This window comes from Kryptolebias marmoratus, linkage group LG16, assembly GCF_001649575.2.
Source record: "Kryptolebias marmoratus isolate JLee-2015 linkage group LG16, ASM164957v2, whole genome shotgun sequence".
Taxonomy (NCBI): Eukaryota; Metazoa; Chordata; class Actinopteri; order Cyprinodontiformes; family Rivulidae; genus Kryptolebias; species Kryptolebias marmoratus.
In genome coordinates, this window is record NC_051445.1 from 28,263,353 (window position 1) to 28,283,080 (window position 19,728).

At 44.6% G+C, this 19,728-nt stretch overlaps 1 protein-coding gene across 1 annotated transcript in view; it reads right to left on the minus strand.

Annotated features, from left to right (window-relative positions):
- The window catches only part of tsnare1 (T-SNARE Domain Containing 1), a 337,313-nt gene that overhangs the window by 173,702 nt on the left and 143,883 nt on the right, over nucleotides 1–19,728 (minus strand). The window contains exons 5-7 of the mRNA XM_017434702.2: nucleotides 13,988–14,078; nucleotides 13,805–13,879; nucleotides 13,571–13,627 (exon numbers count right to left, since the gene is read on the minus strand). Of these exons, the coding sequence (XP_017290191.1) occupies nucleotides 13,571–13,627; nucleotides 13,805–13,879; nucleotides 13,988–14,078 (223 nt within the window). The remainder of the gene's footprint in view (nucleotides 1–13,570; nucleotides 13,628–13,804; nucleotides 13,880–13,987; nucleotides 14,079–19,728) is intronic.

Sequence of the window (19,728 nt, forward strand, 5' to 3'; positions counted from 1 at the left end):
CACTCCATTTATATAGAGAGCCATGGTTTCATTGCGTGTGAATCTTCTAAAATCTATAAGCATCTCTTTGGTTTTAGACGGATTTGGAACCAGATTGTAATTGTTGCACCACGTTATCAGCTGCTGAACCTCCTCTCTGTAGGCTGATTCGTTGTTGTCCATGATCAGACCCACAATGGTGGTGTTGTCAGCAAACTTTATAATAGAATTGGAAAAGTAGATGGGGGAGCAATCGTATGTGAAGAGTGAATAGTGTCAAGAATGGAGGAAAGCCGGAGGAACCCAGAGCGCAGACTCATGATAAAACAGAAAGAAAATTTCTAAGAAAACAAAAGGCTGAGGTGGTAGCAAAACAAACTATAACAAAAAATCCAAAAATGACAAGCAAGGCGAGGCAAGACAAGGCAAGGTGGAACCAAGGACTAAACACCAACGAGCAATAATCAACAAGGAACCGGCAGGGGAGTGGAGAAAATGACCAGGTTTTAAAGCAGAGGATGATTAAGGGAAGTGGGCACAGGTGAGTGATTACAATTACTGACAGGTGGAGATGGGTGTGACAGGAAACCAGAAAACTACTGAGCAGAGGACAGGTGAATAGTGACAAATCAGAACCAAGGTATAAAGAAGACAAAACAATACAAAGACAAGGACAATAAAGCAAATACAAGAATCCAACAAGAAAAACCTAAATCATAACATAATAGAACACATCCCTGCAGTGTACCTGTGTTTAAGATGATGGTTGAAGATGTTCGCTCCTCCATTCTGACACATTGGGGTCTATTGTTCAAGTAATCCAATATCCATGAACATAGTGAACTACCCAGACCCAAATTGCTCAATTTGTTGACAAGTTTCTGTGGGATAACTGTATTAAAGGCTGAATTAAAGTCCACAAACAGCAGCCTTACATATGAATGTTTATGTTCTAAATGAGTGAGAGAGATGTGGAGAGCTGTAATTACAGCATCCTCTGTTGACCTGTTGCACCTATATGGAAACTGATGTTGGTCAAGATCGGCTGGGATAGCAGATCTGATATGAGGGATGATAAGTCGCTCAAAGCATTTAGAAATGATGGGAGTTAGAGCAACCAGACGGAAGTCATGTAGGCATCTCACTATATTTTTCTTTGGCACTGGGACAATGGTGGCTGACTTAAGGCAGGTAGGGACTACAGATTGTCTCAGTGATAAATTGAAAATTTTAGTAAACACTCCTGCCAACTGGTCTGCGCAGGTTTTAAGAATGCTTCCGGCAACCCAATCCAAGCCAGTAGCTTTCCTAGTATTTATTTTCTGTAGAGCAGATTGTACCTGGTTGGGGTGAAACTGAATAATGGTGGAGTCCTCGTCCATCCTCCTGGACTGGAAATAGGTTTCCAAGTTACTGTTGTTTTCAAGATCAAATTGGGTAAAATCAGAAATAAACAGTGGAGTTTGTGGGTGTATGCACTATTTACAGTGAGTTGGATTTTATTTTCTTTTGTTTTCACCTAATGTTGATTTATTGCAGTGCTGTATGCTCAGTCTCAGATGAACATGGACACAGTTTTTGGACAGAGGCAGAAGCATTAAGCTCTAAAAGAGTTATGAACCTGCACTGCTGCTGCTCACTTTTAGGTAAATGTGATGCCAGGGATTTCTTTGACGACAGACACACAATGCGGCTGGAGAAATGTGTTACTTCCTTTCCAGTCTCCCAGCAACCTGTGCTGAACTTGGGCACAAGCGTGTGCACCTTCTCCCCTGCTTGAACTCTACTCCAAAGGCGCACATCTTCAAAATCACAGGAATAATCTGTTGTGATTAGAAAAATTTATAAACACTATTCTGTTAGTTAATTTCTGTCCATTATTTGAGAGGAGGCACAGGCTCTCATAGGAAGAAGCATCACTGTTGGCACCACAGGAGTAGAGTGCAAAGCAGGGGGGAAGGTTGAAGACTTAAATACAGTAAGTACACTCACAAAAAAAAAAATACTTGTATTTCTATTTCGAGGTCTTCTTGGTTGAAAATGATGCATAGTCATCTGAATCTGCTTTTCCTCCTTTGTGTGTGCTCTGAAAGGGCACTTAAATTCTGTTTGGGATAATTATCTGTTGTGTTCCAGGGTTCCTTGTTTTCCTTGTGAGAGTCTAGGTTCTGCTACTCACCATCTCGCCACCAGATAGCACCAAACTCACCTCTCTGGAGTGGTGTGTCGTCATCCTGCACACCTGAGATCAATCTACTCGTCAGGCAAGGTGTACAAGAGGAGCTGACTGCCACCACTCTGATGCCTGAGTGTTAGCCAGCCACGGTACCTCTGAGCCCCTAGAGCTAGTCTCTATTTCTTCTCGTTGACCGAATTAGTAGTGATTCTCTTCGTTGTTTCCTGTTTCCAGGTTGTTTGCCCTGAGAAGTCCTGGACTCTCCCGACTCACCTCCTCTGTTGATCGCAAGGATCTCTCCACTGGCAGTCGACCCGCTCCTCTGTCTCCGTTCGGCCTGAATCTACCTGTCCGTCCCCGACGCCCTCCTTCGCTACCGTCTGGATTTCTGTGACTAAGCGCAGTTCCCCCCAGGACCACAAGGAACTAGGACCCCGAACCCTGCAGTTACCCTCCTAATACAACAAACGCCTGCTCACAAGTAAGATTGTTCCAATTCTCCGCCAGCAATTCGATTTCCCACACGCTGTGAACTCACCATCATCTTGCTGTCCTTCGTAGCGTGCTGAAACTCCGAGAGTCCTTCCCCCCTGGACCAGACCCGCCATTTCCGCTCCATTCTCTAGAGCTGTTCAAATAAACTCATTCATATCTTTTATTGCTCTCCTGATTCGTGTTCTGCATGTGGACTAGAAATATAGACCCCAATATGACAGAACACTCAGGCCAACAAACAAGTCCAGCAGACGCGATCAGGAGAACGTTATCCGAGCAGCACAGCCTGCTCCAATCACACGAAGCAGCTTTAAGAGAGCTTAGCGCCCGACAAGCTGAGACTAACAAGCAGTTAGCTGAAATTGTTGATTATCTCAAACCTTCCGTTTCTCAGGAGGCTCCGTCAGACCCAGCTCCAGTTCCGGCTCCGGTCCAGCCCACGTTTTCCGAGGTTCGACCACCACTGCCTGAGAGATTTTCTGGAGACCAGAGCCAATGTAAAGGGTTTTTGATGCAATGTTCTATAATTTTCAACCACTCCCCTCAGAGTTTCCTTCAAGATGGTTCTAAAATCGCTTATGTTTTGTCCTTGTTATCCGGGCGGGCCTTAGACTGGGCCCAGGCCCGATTTCCGTCACCCTCAAATTATAACTGCTCGTTTGATGAGTTTTTGAAAGAGTTCCGACAGGTTTTCAATCAAGACGCTGATAAATCTTTCAACTCACGCCAGCTCATGGGGATTAAACAGGGCCAACGCACAGTAGCAGATTTTGCTATAGACTTCAGAATAAGAGCAGCAGCAACTAATTGGAATGCAGCTGCATTGAAGAGCGTTTATTTCAACGCTCTTAACGAAGGGTTAAAAGATGAACTGGCTGTCCTAGATGAACCAGAGACTTTGGAAGAACTAATCAGCCTAACTATCCGACTTGATAATAGGATCCGGTCCCGTAATAGGGCGAGGAGACAGAGAGACCCACCAGTTCAGTTTCAGGGAGGCATGCCAGCGATTTCTCCACCACAGGCTTCTCAGGACCCTGAACCCATGCAGGTGGGTCGGACACATCTCTCTCCTGAGGAGCGTCAGAGACGAATCTCCTCTCGTCTCTGTCTGTATTGCGGCTCCCCAGGACATTTCCTCGCCCAATGCCCAGTCCGTTTAAACTCCCGGGTCCGCCAGTAGAAGTGAGGGAGCTGGCGGACCACCTACAGAGAAAAGATTATCCTCGCCTGTCACTACCTGCTACCTTGATCTGTAAAAATCAGTCATTCTCATTGTCTGCTCTGGTTGACTCAGGTTGTGAACAAAATCTGATAGATAGTATGTTAGTTCAGCAAATGTCTATTGAAACCGAGCCACTCTCAATCCCTCTTCGAGTCACTGCCATTGATGGAAACACCTTACCCCAAATAACTCATCAGACCAGACCATTACACCTAATCATTTCTGGAAATCATAGTGAACTCACCTCCTTTTTTGTTTTTCCCATGGCCAACTCTCCCATCATCCTCGGTTTTAAATGGCTCCAGGAACATAATCCCCACATCAACTGGGCTGATAGACTTGTCGAATCCTGGTCCACCTCCTGTCATTTGTCTTGTCTCCACTCAGCCGTTCCCCCAGGTCCGCCATCGGCAGAACCGCAGGAGGCAGATCCACCCGACCTATCGATCATTCCACCTGACTATCATGACCTAGCTCCAGTATTCAGTAAGTCCAAGGCTCTTTCATTACCTCCACATCGACCATACGATTGTGCCATAGATCTCCTACCTGGTGCGCCTCTACCCACAAGCCGTCTTTATAACATTTCTCGACCAGAGAGAGAAACCATGGAGAAATATATTAAGGAATCTCTGGCAGCCGGCATAATTCGCCCATCCTCCTCTCCTCTGGGAGCAGGGTTTTTTTTTGTTGGTAAAAAGGATGGTTCACTAAGACCCTGCATCGATTACAGAGGGTTAAATAACATAACCGTTAAGAATAAGTACCCCCTGCCTCTGTTATCCTCTGCTTTTGAACCTGTTCATGGTGCAACAGTTTTTTCAAAACTTGACTTGAGAAATGCTTATCATTTACTCCGTATAAGAAAGGGAGATGAGTGGAAGACTGCATTTAAGACACCAATAGGTCACTTTGAATACCTGGTGATGCCGTTTGGATTGTCCAATGCACCAGCCTTTTTCCAGGCCCTCGTAAACGACGTGTTGAGGGATTTTCTAAATGTGTTTGTATTTGTTTACCTGGATGATATTTTGATTTACTCCAAGACTCTAGAGGAACACAAGCATCATGTTCGCCAGGTCCTACAACGTCTTTTGGAGAACAAATTGTACGTCAAAGCTGAGAAATGTGAGTTTCACCAATCATCAGTGTCATTTCTTGGATTCATACTTGGGGGTGGACGGGTAAGACCCACAGAGGAGAAGATTCGAGCGGTATTGGAATGGCCGACCCCCCAAACCCGTAAACAGCTCCAGCGCTTCCTGGGTTTTGCCAACTTCTACCGCCGATTCATTCGTAATTACAGTCAAACCGCCCTACCGCTAACTGCCCTCACCTCTACCAAGATTCCCTTCAGTTGGACCCCAGAGGCAGAAGCTGCCTTTACTCAACTCAAGAACCTTTTTGCTAATGCACCCATACTCATTCAGCCAGACCCTTCCAAACAGTTCATTGTTGAGGTTGATGCCTCAGATACAGGAGTTGGAGCCGTGCTTTCCCAGATCTCTTCCCAAGACAACAAAACTCATCCCTGTGCTTTCTTTTCCCGCAGGTTATCCCCTCCTGAACGTAACTATGATGTAGGGGATCGGGAGCTGTTGGCCATCAAGTTGGCTCTGGAGGAGTGGCGGCATTGGCTAGAGGGAGCGGAGCATCCGGTGCTGGTCTGGACCGATCATAAAAACCTCTCATACCTGCAATCAGCTAAGAGGCTTAACCCCCGTCAATCTCGTTGGTCACTATTTTTCTCCAGATTTAACCTCTCCATTTCCTACCGTCCAGGGTCACGCAACATCAAGCCGGATGCTCTTTCCCGACTCCACTCACCTGGGGATTCTGAAAAGATTCCAGCCACTATCCTACCCTCCAGCTGCACCGTTGCAGCAGTTACCTGGGAGATTGAAGATATTATTAGACAAGCCCAACTTTATGAACCCACTCCTGACTCATGCCCACCTAATAAGATTTATGTGCCCACCTCTGTCCGAGCCCGTTTCTTACAGTGGGTTCACGCCTCCAAATTCTCGGGCCACCCAGGTATCAGCCGTACTATTGCACTTGTAAACGGTAAATTCTGGTGGTCTTCAATCCATAAAGATGTTAAAGAGTATGTCTTAGCCTGCACCATCTGCTCACGTAATAAGGCATCTCACCAACCTCCATCTGGTCTCCTACAGCCGCTACCCATCCCCAAACGCCCATGGTCTCATATTTCCATAGACTTTGTCACAGGATTGCCACCCTCTAAAGGCATGACCACCATCTTAACCATTATAGATCGTTTTTCTAAGGCCTGCCACTTTGTTCCCCTCCGTAAACTACCCACAGCATTTCAAACTGCCCAGTTACTTATTAAACACGTTTTCCGCTTGCATGGCATACCACTGGAGATCTTATCGGACCGTGGACCACAATTCATTTCCCAGGTGTGGAAAAATTTCTGTACTGCACTTCATGCTAAGGTCTCTCTCACCTCTGGTTTTCATCCACAGACTAATGGCCAAACTGAGAGACGTAATCAGGATTTAGAAACTACCCTCCGCTGCTTCACCTCCTCCAATCCATCAGATTGGAGCCAGTATCTCCCATGGGTCGAATACGCACATAACAGCCTCATCTCTGCAGCAACTGGTTTGTCCCCTTTCGAAGCCTCCCTAGGTTATCAACCCCCGTTGCTTTCGTCCGAAGAGGAAGACATCTCTGTAACCTCAGTCCGCCACCATATCCGTCGTTGCCAGAACATTTGGAGAGCCACAATTCACAACCTTAACCGCACAGCCGAACAAAACAAACGACAGGCAGATCGTAAAAGGGTTCCTGCTCCCACCTACACTCCCGGCCAGAAGGTGTGGTTATCGTCCCGAGATATTCCTTTGAAAGCCATGTCCAAGAAATTGTCTCCCCGTTTTATTGGTCCCTTCGAGGTTGAAGCCATTATTAATCCCTCCGCTATTCGCCTTCGTCTGCCAGCCTCCCTCCGAGTTCACCCTACTTTCCACGTTTCTCAGATAAAGCCCGTCCAGACCAGCATGCTCTGCCCTCCTTCCGAGCCCCCTCCTCCCCCCCGAGAAATTGATGGTCATCCGGCCTACTCCGTCCGCCGGATCGTGGACTCCCGTCGGCGAGGTCGTGGTTGGCAGTACCTCGTCGATTGGGAGGGCTACGGTCCGGAGGATCGCTCCTGGGTCCCGGGTTCTTTTATTTTAGATCCTTCCCTCATTACAGATTATCACTCGTCGCTCCCATCTTGCTCGTCTCGGCCGCCAGGTGGCGACCGTTGAGGGGGGGGTACTGTTGTGTTCCAGGGTTCCTTGTTTTCCTTGTGAGAGTCTAGGTTCTGCTACTCACCATCTCGCCACCAGATAGCACCAAACTCACCTCTCTGGAGTGGTGTGTCGTCATCCTGCACACCTGAGATCAATCTACTCGTCAGGCAAGGTGTACAAGAGGAGCTGACTGCCACCACTCTGATGCCTGAGTGTTAGCCAGCCACGGTACCTCTGAGCCCCTAGAGCTAGTCTCTATTTCTTCTCGTTGACCGAATTAGTAGTGATTCTCTTCGTTGTTTCCTGTTTCCAGGTTGTTTGCCCTGAGAAGTCCTGGACTCTCCCGACTCACCTCCTCTGTTGATCGCAAGGATCTCTCCACTGGCAGTCGACCCGCTCCTCTGTCTCCGTTCGGCCTGAATCTACCTGTCCGTCCCCGACGCCCTCCTTCGCTACCGTCTGGATTTCTGTGACTAAGCGCAGTTCCCCCCAGGACCACAAGGAACTAGGACCCCGAACCCTGCAGTTACCCTCCTAATACAACAAACGCCTGCTCACAAGTAAGATTGTTCCAATTCTCCGCCAGCAATTCGATTTCCCACACGCTGTGAACTCACCATCATCTTGCTGTCCTTCGTAGCGTGCTGAAACTCCGAGAGTCCTTCCCCCCTGGACCAGACCCGCCATTTCCGCTCCATTCTCTAGAGCTGTTCAAATAAACTCATTCATATCTTTTATTGCTCTCCTGATTCGTGTTCTGCATGTGGACTAGAAATATAGACCCCAATATGACATTATCTTGGTAAGTGGTAGCTTGCAAATCTTTTGCTTGCAAAAAATATTTTTTTTTCTCTACATGTCTTGCTGGAATCAGTACTTGTGAGGCTCAGTAACTGTACTTTTCGGTCCAAAGTCAATTTGACCAAATTCTGTAAAATTATCGTGAAATGGCTATCCAAGTCATGGCTTTCAATTTTTTCCATATTTAACTGGCATTTTTAAAAGAGGGTCTGATTAAGGTAAGGCCCAACATTCACCAAAAGAAACACCACATAAACTTTACCTCATTATCTATATTTGTATTTCTAAATTTGTATGTTGGCATAAGTTAAATGTAGCAAGTCTAGAATTGGATTGACTCCTATTGGCAATCAGTTGCAGGTGTACATCCAATTCTTATTTTCTGAAAGTTTTATTAAATTTTGAGCTCAATATCTGTAAAATTGACTGAGTTACTGCCATTTTTGTGTTTGCTAATGTTGCTTATCTGAGCCTAGCTCCAACATTTAATCAGTTGTAGATGTTTACCCAACGCTTACCTTTTTTTTAGTTTCATTCATATTCTTCCAGTAGTTTATGAAATATTTTGCTAACTGTATAGACAAATGAACACATGCACACACAGATATGGGCAAAACCATTATTATTCTTCCTTTACTCTCAGTAGCGAACGCTAGAGCTGGGCGGATCGATCCACTGGAAGAGAGGAGGACTTTTATCTGTCCTGACATGTCTGCCCTCTTTTTGTGAAGGCAGCAGTGCAGCAGATTAATTTTGTCACAGATTTCAGGAGATGGTAAATATTTGACTGTTAATGGGTGTCACAAACAACAGGTTTTTGAGAATCAGCCTTTTTTCCTGACAGTTATTAATGCCTCTTCTACACGGACCCTAATTCAGAAGTCCGGCTCTACTCCGCTCTACTCGGCTCGGCTCTATAAAGAATGCATCACGTTCATAGCGGCCAGTTTGGTTGGTAGCAGAGGAACGCCTCCTCGTGTTGCGGGGGGCATGGCCACGGCGCCGGGGGGTTCGCTACCGAAACTTAGCGCAAGTTGTGTAAACAACGAAAGCGCTATGGACAACGTTGGCCCTGTGTTGATTTCAGGCTTTACAGAGCCTTCAGCTGGATGACAGACAGCATAAATGTTGCAGGGTAAGCTAACACTGTTGTTTATATTTCTACCGTTCGCTCTTTATGCCTGCATCTGGTCACACCCACGACCAATGAGTGAACTGGAGCTAAGCTTGCGCCACCCACGAAGCAGGGCTGACCCGACTCCGAAGCAGGGACCAAAAAAGCAGGGACCAAGTGCAAAAAAATGCATATGTAAACGCTCGCAAAGCGAGCCAAGTAGAGTGGAGCCGGGACCGTTAAGGTCCGTGTGAAAGGGGCATTACATAGATATAGGCTGATTTTTCTCTAATAGCGTACACATTTTCAAATGTTGACAAACTGAACCAGTGCAGAGAGACACAGGGTGGTGAACAGCAAAGTTTGAGGCACTTTGAAAATGCTTTATAATTAAATTAGACTGATGTACAAAATTGAAAATTGCACCCACATAAATCCCTCATAGTCCACATTCACACTGCAGGCAAATTCTGATTCTGATTTTTTCTTCTATATATACATTGAATTTTCTTCATATCTGACCCAGGTATTTTCTGTACGTGGGACTGAATCAGATACATATCCAATTCTGTCTAACTCTGCATTCACACTTGCCTCTGCATTGAGGTAGCAGCCATAGCTCTAAAAAAGGTCACTAATTGCATCTTTTTTTTCTCTATCTTCTTTTACAGCAATTTCAAAATCAATACACACATGCTAACACTCAGCATCCATATCTACTTCCGTAAACAACATGTGAAGTATGATGTCCAAATCCTCTTCTGCACACGTGGGTTATTTCAGGATCTGGAGACTGTTCACACTGAAGTCGGATGGAGGTCGCATTTATAATGTAATATGATCCATCCATCCATCAATCTTCTTCCGCTTATCTGGGATCGGGGGCAGCAGCCTAAGCAGGGAGACCCAGACTTCCCTCTCCCCAGCCACTTAGGCCAGCTCCTCCGGGGGAATCCCAAGGCAATCTCAGGTCAGCCGAGAAACATAGTCCCTCCAGCGTGTCCTGGGTCTTCCTCTAGGCCTCCTCCCGGTTAGATGTGCCCGGAACACCTCACCAGGGAGGCGTCCAGGAGGCATCCTAACCAGATGCCCATGCCACCTCAACTGGCTCCTCTCGATGTGGAGAAGCAGCGGCTCTACTCTGAGTCCCTCCTGAATGACAGAGCTTCTCACCCTATCTATAAGGGAGAGCCCAGACACCCTGCAGAGAAAACTCATTTCAGCCACTTGTATTCACAATCTCGTTCTTTCGGTCACTACCCAAAACTCGTGACCATAGATGAGGGTAGGAACGTAGATCGACCGGTAAATCGAGAGCTTCGCCTTTTGACTCAGCTCTCTTTTCACCATGACAGACCGGTACAGTGCCTGCTTCACTGCAGACGCTGCACCAATCCGCCTGTCGATCTCCCGCTCCATTTTTCCCTCATTCGTGAACAAAACTCCGAGATACCTAAACTCCTCCACTTGGAGCAGGACATCTTCCCTGACCTGGAGAAGGCACTCTACCCTTTTCCGGCTCAAGACCATGGCCTCGGATTTGGAGGCACTGATCCTCATCCCAGCTGCTTCACACTCGGCTGCGAACCGCTCCAGTGAAAGCTGTAGATCACGGCCTGATGAAGCCAATAGGACAACATCATCTGCAAAAAGCAGAGATGCAATCCTAAGGCTACCAAAACGAATCCTCTCAACACCTTGGCTGCACCTAGAAATTCTGTCTATAAACATTATGAACAGAATCGGTGACAAAGGGCAACCTTGTTGGAGTCATACTCTCACTGAAAATGAATCCGACTTACCGCTGGCAATGCGGACCAAGCTCTGACACCGGTCATATAGGGACCTAACAGCCTGTATCAAAGAGCCTGGTACCCCATACTCCCGGAGCACCCCCCACAGGGTTCCCCGAGGGACACTGTTGAACGCCTTCTCCAAGTCCACAAAACACATGTAGACTGGTTGGGTGAACTCCCATGTACCCTCAAGGACCCTGCTGAGGGTATAGAGCTGGTCCAGTGTTCCACGACCAGGACGAAAACCTCACTGCTCTTCCTGAATCCGAGGTTTGACTATCCGACGAACCATCCTCTCCAGAACCCCAGAATAGACCTTACCAGGGAGGCTTAAGAGTGTGATCCCTCTGTAATTGAAACACACTCGTTGGTCCCCCTTTTGAATAAGGGGACCACCACCCTGGTCTGCCAATCCTGGGGAACTGCCCCCGATGTCCACGCAATGTTGCAGAGTTGCATAAACCAACACAACCCTACAACATCCAGAGCCTTAAGGAACTCCAGGCGAATCTCATCCGCCCTCGGAGCCTTGCCACCAAGGAGTTTTTTAACCACCTCAGTGACATCAGCACCAGAGATTGGCAAGCCCGACCCAAAGCTCCCAGGCTCCGCCTCTTCACCGCAAGACGTGCTGGTGGGATTAAGGAGGTCTTCGAAGTATTCCGCCCACCGACCCTCAACATCCCGAGTCGAGGTCAGCAGCACACCACCCCCACTATAAACAGTGTTGGTGCTGCACTGCTTTCCCCTCCTGAGACACAGCATTGTGGACCAGAATCGCCTCAAAGCCATGCAGAAGTCTTTCTCCATGGCCTCTCCGAACTCCTCCCATGCCTGGGTTTTTGCCTCAGCAACCACCTGAGCTGCATGCTGCTTGGACTGCCGGTACCCGTCAGCTGCTTCGGGAGTCCCACAGGCCAAGAAGGCCCGATAGGACTCCTTCTTCAGCCTGACAGCATTACTCACCACAGTGTCCACCAGTGGGTATGAGGGTTGCCGCTGCAACAGGCACCAACTACCTTGCTGCCACAGCTCAGATAAGCCGCCTCAACAATGGAGGCACGGAACATGGCCCACTCGGGCTCAATGTCCCCCACCTCCCCCGGAACATGTTCGAAGTTCTCCCAGAGGTAGGAATTAAAGCTTCGCCTAACAGGAGACTCCGCCAGACGTTCCCAACAGACCCTCACAATATGTTTGGGCCTGCCAGGTCTGACCGGCATCCTCCCCCACCAACGGAGCCAACTCACCACCAGGTAGTGGTCAGTTGACAGCTCTGCCCCTCTCTTCACCTGAGTGTCCAAGACATGCGGCCGCAGATCAGATGAAACAACAACAAAGTCGATCATTGAACTGCAACCTAGGGTGTATTGGTGCCAAGAGCACATATGGACACCCTTATGATTGAACATGGTGTTCGTTATGGACAATCCATGATGAGCACAGAAGTCCAACAACAGAACACTGCTTGGATTCAGATCAGGGGGGGCGTTCCTCCCAACCACACCCCTCCACGTCTCACTGTCATTGCCCACGTGAGCGTTGAAGTCCCCCAGCAGAACAAGGGAGTCTCCAGGAGGGGCACTCTCCAGTAACCCCTCCAAGGACTCCAAATAGGGTGGGTAATCTGAACTGCTGTTCGGTGCATAAGCGCAAACAACAGTCGGGACCCGTCCCCCCACATGTAGGCAGAGGGAGGCTACCCTCTCGTTCACCGGGGTAAACCCCAACGTACAAGCACCAAGATGGGGGGCAACAAGTATGCTCACTCCTGCTTGGCGCCTCTCACCGGGGACAACTCCAGAGTGAAAGAGTGTCCAACCCCTCTCAAGGAGACTGGTTCCAGAGCCAGAGCCGTGCGTTGAGTTGATCCTAACTATTTCTAGCCCCTCCCATAGGTGGTGAGCCCATGGGAAGGGAGTCCCATGTGACCTCTTCAGGCTGTGCTCCATGGGCAAAAGCCCAGCCACCAGGCGCTCTCCAATGTGCCCCACGTCCAGGCTTGGCTCCAGGGTGGGGCCCTGGTGACCAGCGTCCAGGGGAGGGAACACTGTGTCCAATAATTTTACTCATTATAAGGGGTCTCTCACCTAGGACCTGTCTGCCTTGGGTGACCCTAATAGGGGCAAGAGGCCCCTGACAGCAAAGCTCCTAGAATTGTTGGGACACTCAAACCCCTCCACCACGGTAAGGTGAGGGGCTGTAATGTAATGACAATGGAAAAACAATGTGATTTGAGCAAAAAATTGAAATTGAGCATTAAGACCCACAGTATGAACGTAGCCAAACTGGTGGTGGATTCAGGCCTTGGAGTGCTGATTATCAGCTACTGATTCTTGTTTCAAACTTGTTTATACCATAAAAATAAATTGCTGTGTGGATCCAAATAAATGATAGATAGATAGATAGATAGATAGATAGATAGATAGATAGATAGATAGATAGATAGATAGATAGATAGATAGATAGATAGATAGATAGATAGATAGATAGATAGATAGATAGATAGATAGATAGATAGATAGATAGATAGATGGATGGATAGAATGTTTTAAGAAATTAAGTGTGATAAATGGAGTCAACAAGTATAACAAAGGTATTCTCGAAGATATGGTTTGAAAGAAAGGTCTTGTGAGAATGCAAATGATGTCATCATGCCACTCTTGCTTAAATGACAATTAAACAAAGGGAGGATTTTCTCCCTGCCCATCAGCTCACCTTCTTCTTGTCTGTCTGTGCTGGAGGGAGCAGGGCTCTTGAGCGCGCTGCAATTTTCTAAAAGAGGAGCAAATGAACAGGCAGGGTCAAGAGGACTCTTTCCTTTATAATAAGATTTTTTTGCCTTTGTTAAATACTAAGCATTTTCAGATGTGTTTTTATCATTGAAGTAGCTCTATTAATTTATGCATTATTAGAGACTATTGATTGAACAAAGCAACGATTTTCTGATACCTTTTGCAGATCACCATAGCGCTGCACAGAATCTGACAGTTCAGTCTTCAGTCTGGTCAGGCGAAGACGGTCTTGCTGTGTGACAAAACAACATTTGCATTAATTAACTAAAATGTTGTTTAATCTGCTGTTTATTTTCCAAATGGATAGTTTATGAAGAAGGAAATGGCAGCATGAAAATACCCGTGAAGAGCCGCTGATTATATCAGAGAGCTGTTTGATGAGATGGCTCGTACTGGTGATGGCTTTGTTGGTTTGCTGCTGAGTGGTGTGTCTGGGGGAGTGGGAAGGAGGTGGGGGGTTGAAAGAAAAATGGGGAGACAGAAACAGAATATCTTTTACACATTAAATACATTAAATTAAGAAAAAACATATCCACGACATACAGAACACAAGTACCTGTATCAAACATGAAATACCAGCTGTCATTTTTTAAGCAATAATCAAATAGTGTCATTAAATTCTGGGAACCCATCCATCCACTGTCTTTTACCCACTTTTTTTATACAGGGTCAAGAGAGAACTGGTGCCTATCTCCAGCAGTCATTGTGTGAGAAGCAGGGTACAACATGAACAGGTGGCAAGTCCATCACAGGGACACAAATAAGACAAACAAGCATTCACACCCTCACTCACACCTAGTTGCAAAAGTCACCATTACCCTAACCGTTTTGGTGTGTAGGAGAAAACCTACACAGGGAGAAAACATGCAAAGTGCAGACAGAAAAGCCCCAGGTCAGAGGCAAACCTGTGACCTTCTGGCTGTGACGCAACTCACTAACCATTGCACTGTCCTAACTTCTGGGAAGCAAGTGATAAAATTATTTTTGCCATGAGTTAAGAGCTCATCAATCAAATTTTGCTGTCTAAAGAGATTTAAAATTTAAGTTTAATATAGGTCACAATGTAAATGAAACAATATGTGAAGATTGTAAAGGTGGTATCTCACTGGGCTGTGGCTGTTATAGTTGGCCACTCAAAACGGCAAGAACATAGGTACATTTTCAGCTGCCAACTCGCTAAATTCTGAGGTTTCAATCAATCAATCAATACTTTATTAATCCCAGAGAGAAATTACATTATATTTTGTGACCAGCAAGCCATGTGGTCAAGTTCTTAGCAACCAGGTTTTGAAAATCACAACCTGATATATACACAGCTTGGAAAACTGTATTGTAGCCCGTATTAGACTGTTGTCCACCTCCACCTACATTGTACATGCCTCTGCCTGCTTTGTACCCACCTTGGCAGCCAACTCTCATTTATGATTTATTCTACTGAAGTACACTTTTAAAACAAAGACAGACAGATTTTGAATTTTATTTTAATTTAATTTGGTTAGACTTCAACGATAGATAGATAGATAGATAGATAGATAGATAGATAGATAGATAGATAGATAGATAGATAGATAGATAGATAGATAGATAGATAGATAGATAGATAGATAGATAGATAGATAGATAGATAGATAGATAGATAGATAGATAGATAGATAGAACTAAGAAGAGCCATGATTTTCAGTCTTGAAAATAAAATTTTGAGCTAAGATATAAAGGTTGGGTGCTTGCTCTCTGCACTTAAGAGAGAAAACCATAAGTCTTATAGCAGTGAGAGACACTGTTTATATTTTGATGTGTAAACTGTATAAGAAGTGTTAAGTTTTGATCTATTTTTAAAAATGTTTTTGTTTTGTTGTTGTTGTTGTTTGTTTGTTTTTGTCTAAAGCTACAGAAGAATTTCCAAATTGAATACAGTGTGCAGAAACAGAAGAAGAACCAACTGATATTAATAAGCATGCTCCAGTGCTTATGGATTGGCACATTCAACACAGGAAAAATCAAAAGATCAATAAATCATTTAAAATTACTTCTGAAAAAGGCAAATTATGTTCTTCAGTTTTGTGCCCATCTTCCTTTTTTGTCGAGAAAAATATGTTGCCTTTGTGAACAAACAACTCACTTTAAACAAATGTTTAACTGCAGCACGTCTAAACAAAGTAAATAATGCTGTAGATACATTCCTCATACTATTTCAGATTTTTTTTTTGTTGTTGTGTGGGAAGGGGGGGGGACGACAAAGTCCCTTTTAATTTTTTTTAATTTTTAGCAGAAGTGATCAAATACACAAATTCACACACAACTGTCATTAGTGATTGCAGGAAAAAAAAAATGATACAAGATCCAAAACTTAAACTTTATTAGAGAAATCTTCGTTTTGTTTTTAACTCCTTTTTTGCTGCTTTTAGCTGGTATTTTCCTATTTTTAGTTTTTAGCTAATATTCTGCTTCTTTTTTCAAAAAAGGCAGTTTCTGTAGCTATAACGGTCGTGCCAGATAAAACACTGTCAATGATAGTAGTGAATGCTCCCTTGTCTCGGTTCAGTCATCAGTCAAGAAATCATTCCAAGATTCTAAAATGCTGACTAGCTGAAGGAACCATGTCCGCATGACACACTGTGTGATGACCAACCTGGCATCTGAAAAAGTATCAGTAACTGCTGATAAAGTTTCAAGTCATTTTTATATGAAGGTGGACATGGAAAAATAGAATTATTTTTAATAATAGAAAAAACATAAATGTGTAAATGTTTTACGAATGTCCAAGATTCTTTTTTAGTTTGGCTCTTCCTCTTTTGAATGATTTATTTGAACAAAATCAAAGTTTATCCACTAGAGCTGTAAAATCCCAGTCAGGACAAGTGCTTTTGGACAGTTAAATTTCTCCTACAGAACAGCTCAGACCGGGAACTCACAGGACTAAGGGACAATACATGTTGTTTTTAATTCTTTGTACTTTACACAATGAAGTAGCCTATACCACAAAACCTGGCACATTTTCTATATATATGATGTGCTCATTCATGAATAACTATTCTTATTTTTCCCTCTTTTAAATAAACAAACTTTAAATAAATATGAATAAGAAAAGAGGAGTGAGGAAAATTATGTTTGCAAATACAACTACAATTCCAAAAAAGTTAAGATGTTGTATAAACTGTAAATAAAAACAGAAAGCAATGATTTGTGAATCTTACAAACCCAGATTTTGTTTACAATGAAACACAGAAAACATATCAAATCTTAAAAGTAAGGAAACTATTATATACTAAATTCCATCTTGCCCTATATGTTCGACATGGGCGGTTCCACTTTCACTTCAAGCTTGGGTCCTCTACCAGAGGCCTGGGAGCTTGAGGGTTCTACACAGTATCTTAGCTGTTTCTAGGACTGCGCCTCTCTGGACAAAGATCTCTGAAGTTATTCCTAGGATCTGTTGGAGCCACTATTCCAGTTTGGGGGTCACAGCACCGATGACCACTGGTACCACTGAGGCCTTGACTTTCCACAACTTCTCTATTTCATCTTTCAACCTTTGGTATTTCTTGAGTTTCTCATATTCCTTCTTCCTGATGTTACAGTCACTTGGGACTGCTACATCTTTCACCACTGCTTTCTTCTGTATCTTATATATCACTACAATGTCTGGTTGGTTAGCCATCACTTGTTTGTCAGTTTGTATATGGAGATCCCACAGTATCTTAGCCTTGCCATTCTCCGCCACCTTAGGTTTAGTCTCCCACTTTAACTGTGGAACTTCCAGTTCATACTCGGAACAGATGTTCCTGTACACTATTCCAGCCTCTTAGTTATGGCATTCAATGTATGCTTTGCCTGCCTGCGCCTTACATCCTGCTATTATGTGGTGGATTGTCTCAGGGGCATCTTTACACACCCTGCATCTTGGGTCCTGCCTGGTATGACAGCCCCCGACCTCTATTGCTCTTGTGCTGAGGGCCTGCTCTTGTGTTGCCATGATTAGTGCCTCTGTGCTGTCCTTCAGTCCAGCTCTTTCTAGCCACTGGTAGGATTTGTTGATATCACCTACTTCCTCAATCTGCCGGTTGTACATGCTGTGCAGGGTCTTGTCCTTCCATGAGGATTCCTCTTTCTCCTCTTCCACATTGGGTTTCTGCTGCCTGAGACATTCATTTAGCAGATCATCATAGGGGGCTTTCTTTTTGATGTATTTCAGGATCTTGGTTGTTTCATTCTGTATAGTGGCTCTGATGCTTACTAGTCCTCTGCCTCCCTCCTTTCTCTTAGTGCACATTCTCAGGGTGTTGGACTTAGGGTGAAACCCTACATGCATTGTGAGGAGCTTTTGTGCTTGATGTCAGTGACCAGGCAGAACAATGGTTTGTGTGTCAGGCCTTTCAGTCTCGAGCTACAGTTCTGTTGACTAGTAGCTTGGCTCCGTGTGGGTGCCAATTCCCTTCTGTGCCTCGCTCAGGTATTGACCCATGTGCCTATTCATATTCACCGCTATGATGCCTGATAGGAGCTTTCATGTTGTACCGACGCAGGTGATTTGCCGGTAGTTGGAAGGAATTGCCCCTTTCTGAGGGTCTTTCATGATCAGGACTGTTCGGCCTTGGGTCAACCACTCAGGATGGTTCCCTTCCATCAGTAGCTGGTTCATTTGTCCTGCTAGGCGTTTATGGAGAGTGGTCAGTTTCGTCAACCAATAGGTGTGGATCATGGCAGGCTCTGGTGCAGTCCAGCTTTTCATTCCTGAGACTGTCTTAGATATCTGCCACCGTTATGGTTACTGGTTCTTGCTCTGGGAGACTGGTGTGTTCAGAATATATATATATATATATATATATATATATATAAGTTTTGCTTTTATTGACTTTAGAAGTGACATGATCACATGGAAAAACACTGATTCACAAAGGAAGATCACTCACTGAGGTATTATCTTATGACTGTGAGGCAGCCTGCTTACAGATCCATTTGTCTCCAATTCTCGCTGACCAGTGCAGTGACTATTACCTGAAGCTGGATAGAGGTGAACTCTGTAACAGCCTTATTCTTTCTGTTCTCTCAATTTTCTTTTTTTTTAAGTCCCTCTGAGGTGAAAGGTTGGAGTTGCAGCCATATTCATAACTTTGCAGCCTGTCTGCTGGAAGGCCAGGTTAAGACTGTTATTAAATATCTCTGCTGTCAGGTCATACTGGGGCTGCAGTACACACTCCACCCCTCCCTGCAATCCTTCTGACTTGACACTACACTGGGCAGCTCCACAAACACACTTCTGCTGCAATTACACAAACACTGATCTCCAAGATGCTGCTAGCAGGGGAAGGATGGGGACACCAGAGAGAATTGGGGCAAGAAGAAGAGAGTCAACACAATTTTACATCTGTTGTCAGACGTGCCAAATGTCATAATGAAGAAAAAAAAGCTGAAAACTTCACAAGCACAGAGCAGAGGTACTGAAGGGAACTCAAGAGTGGAAGAACATTATGAGGAAGAAGTTAAATTTGTTGCAAGAAATAAAACTTTTTTTAAAAAAGATACCTAAATTAGCAAGTTTTTCGCTGAAACAAGTCAAAACAAAATGTTTATTATTTATATAATAAAAATTGTATCCGAAAAGCAATTTTTCTTCTTTCTTTATTTAGTGATGTAAGAATACATACATTCATTTTGTAAATGATTAAGTTAGTTAATACAAAAGAAACAGAGTACATGAAAGGCATAACATTTCTGGATGGAATGCATATTGCTTGTCAACTTTCAGGGCAGAGTTTTAGACATCAAAATGTTAGCTCAGTATCTGTTAAACTGACATATAGTTAATCAGTTGTAGGGGAGAACAATTCAATGCATTGCTCTTGAAAATTTCAATAAAATCTGTGCTCTGGTTTACAAGATAGTTTGGTAATACGATAGTTTGTCAAAGGCTCAGGCAAAAACACAATCGTCTGCCTTTGCTTTTCAGTGGTGTGCAATGAAAACAGAATATTAGAAAATAACAAAATTCTATTTTGTTTTATGAAACATTTTGGCCTAATTTACACCTTCTAATGTTTATTATCTATAGTAGAAACTTGACTGTTCTATAATAAATCCCAT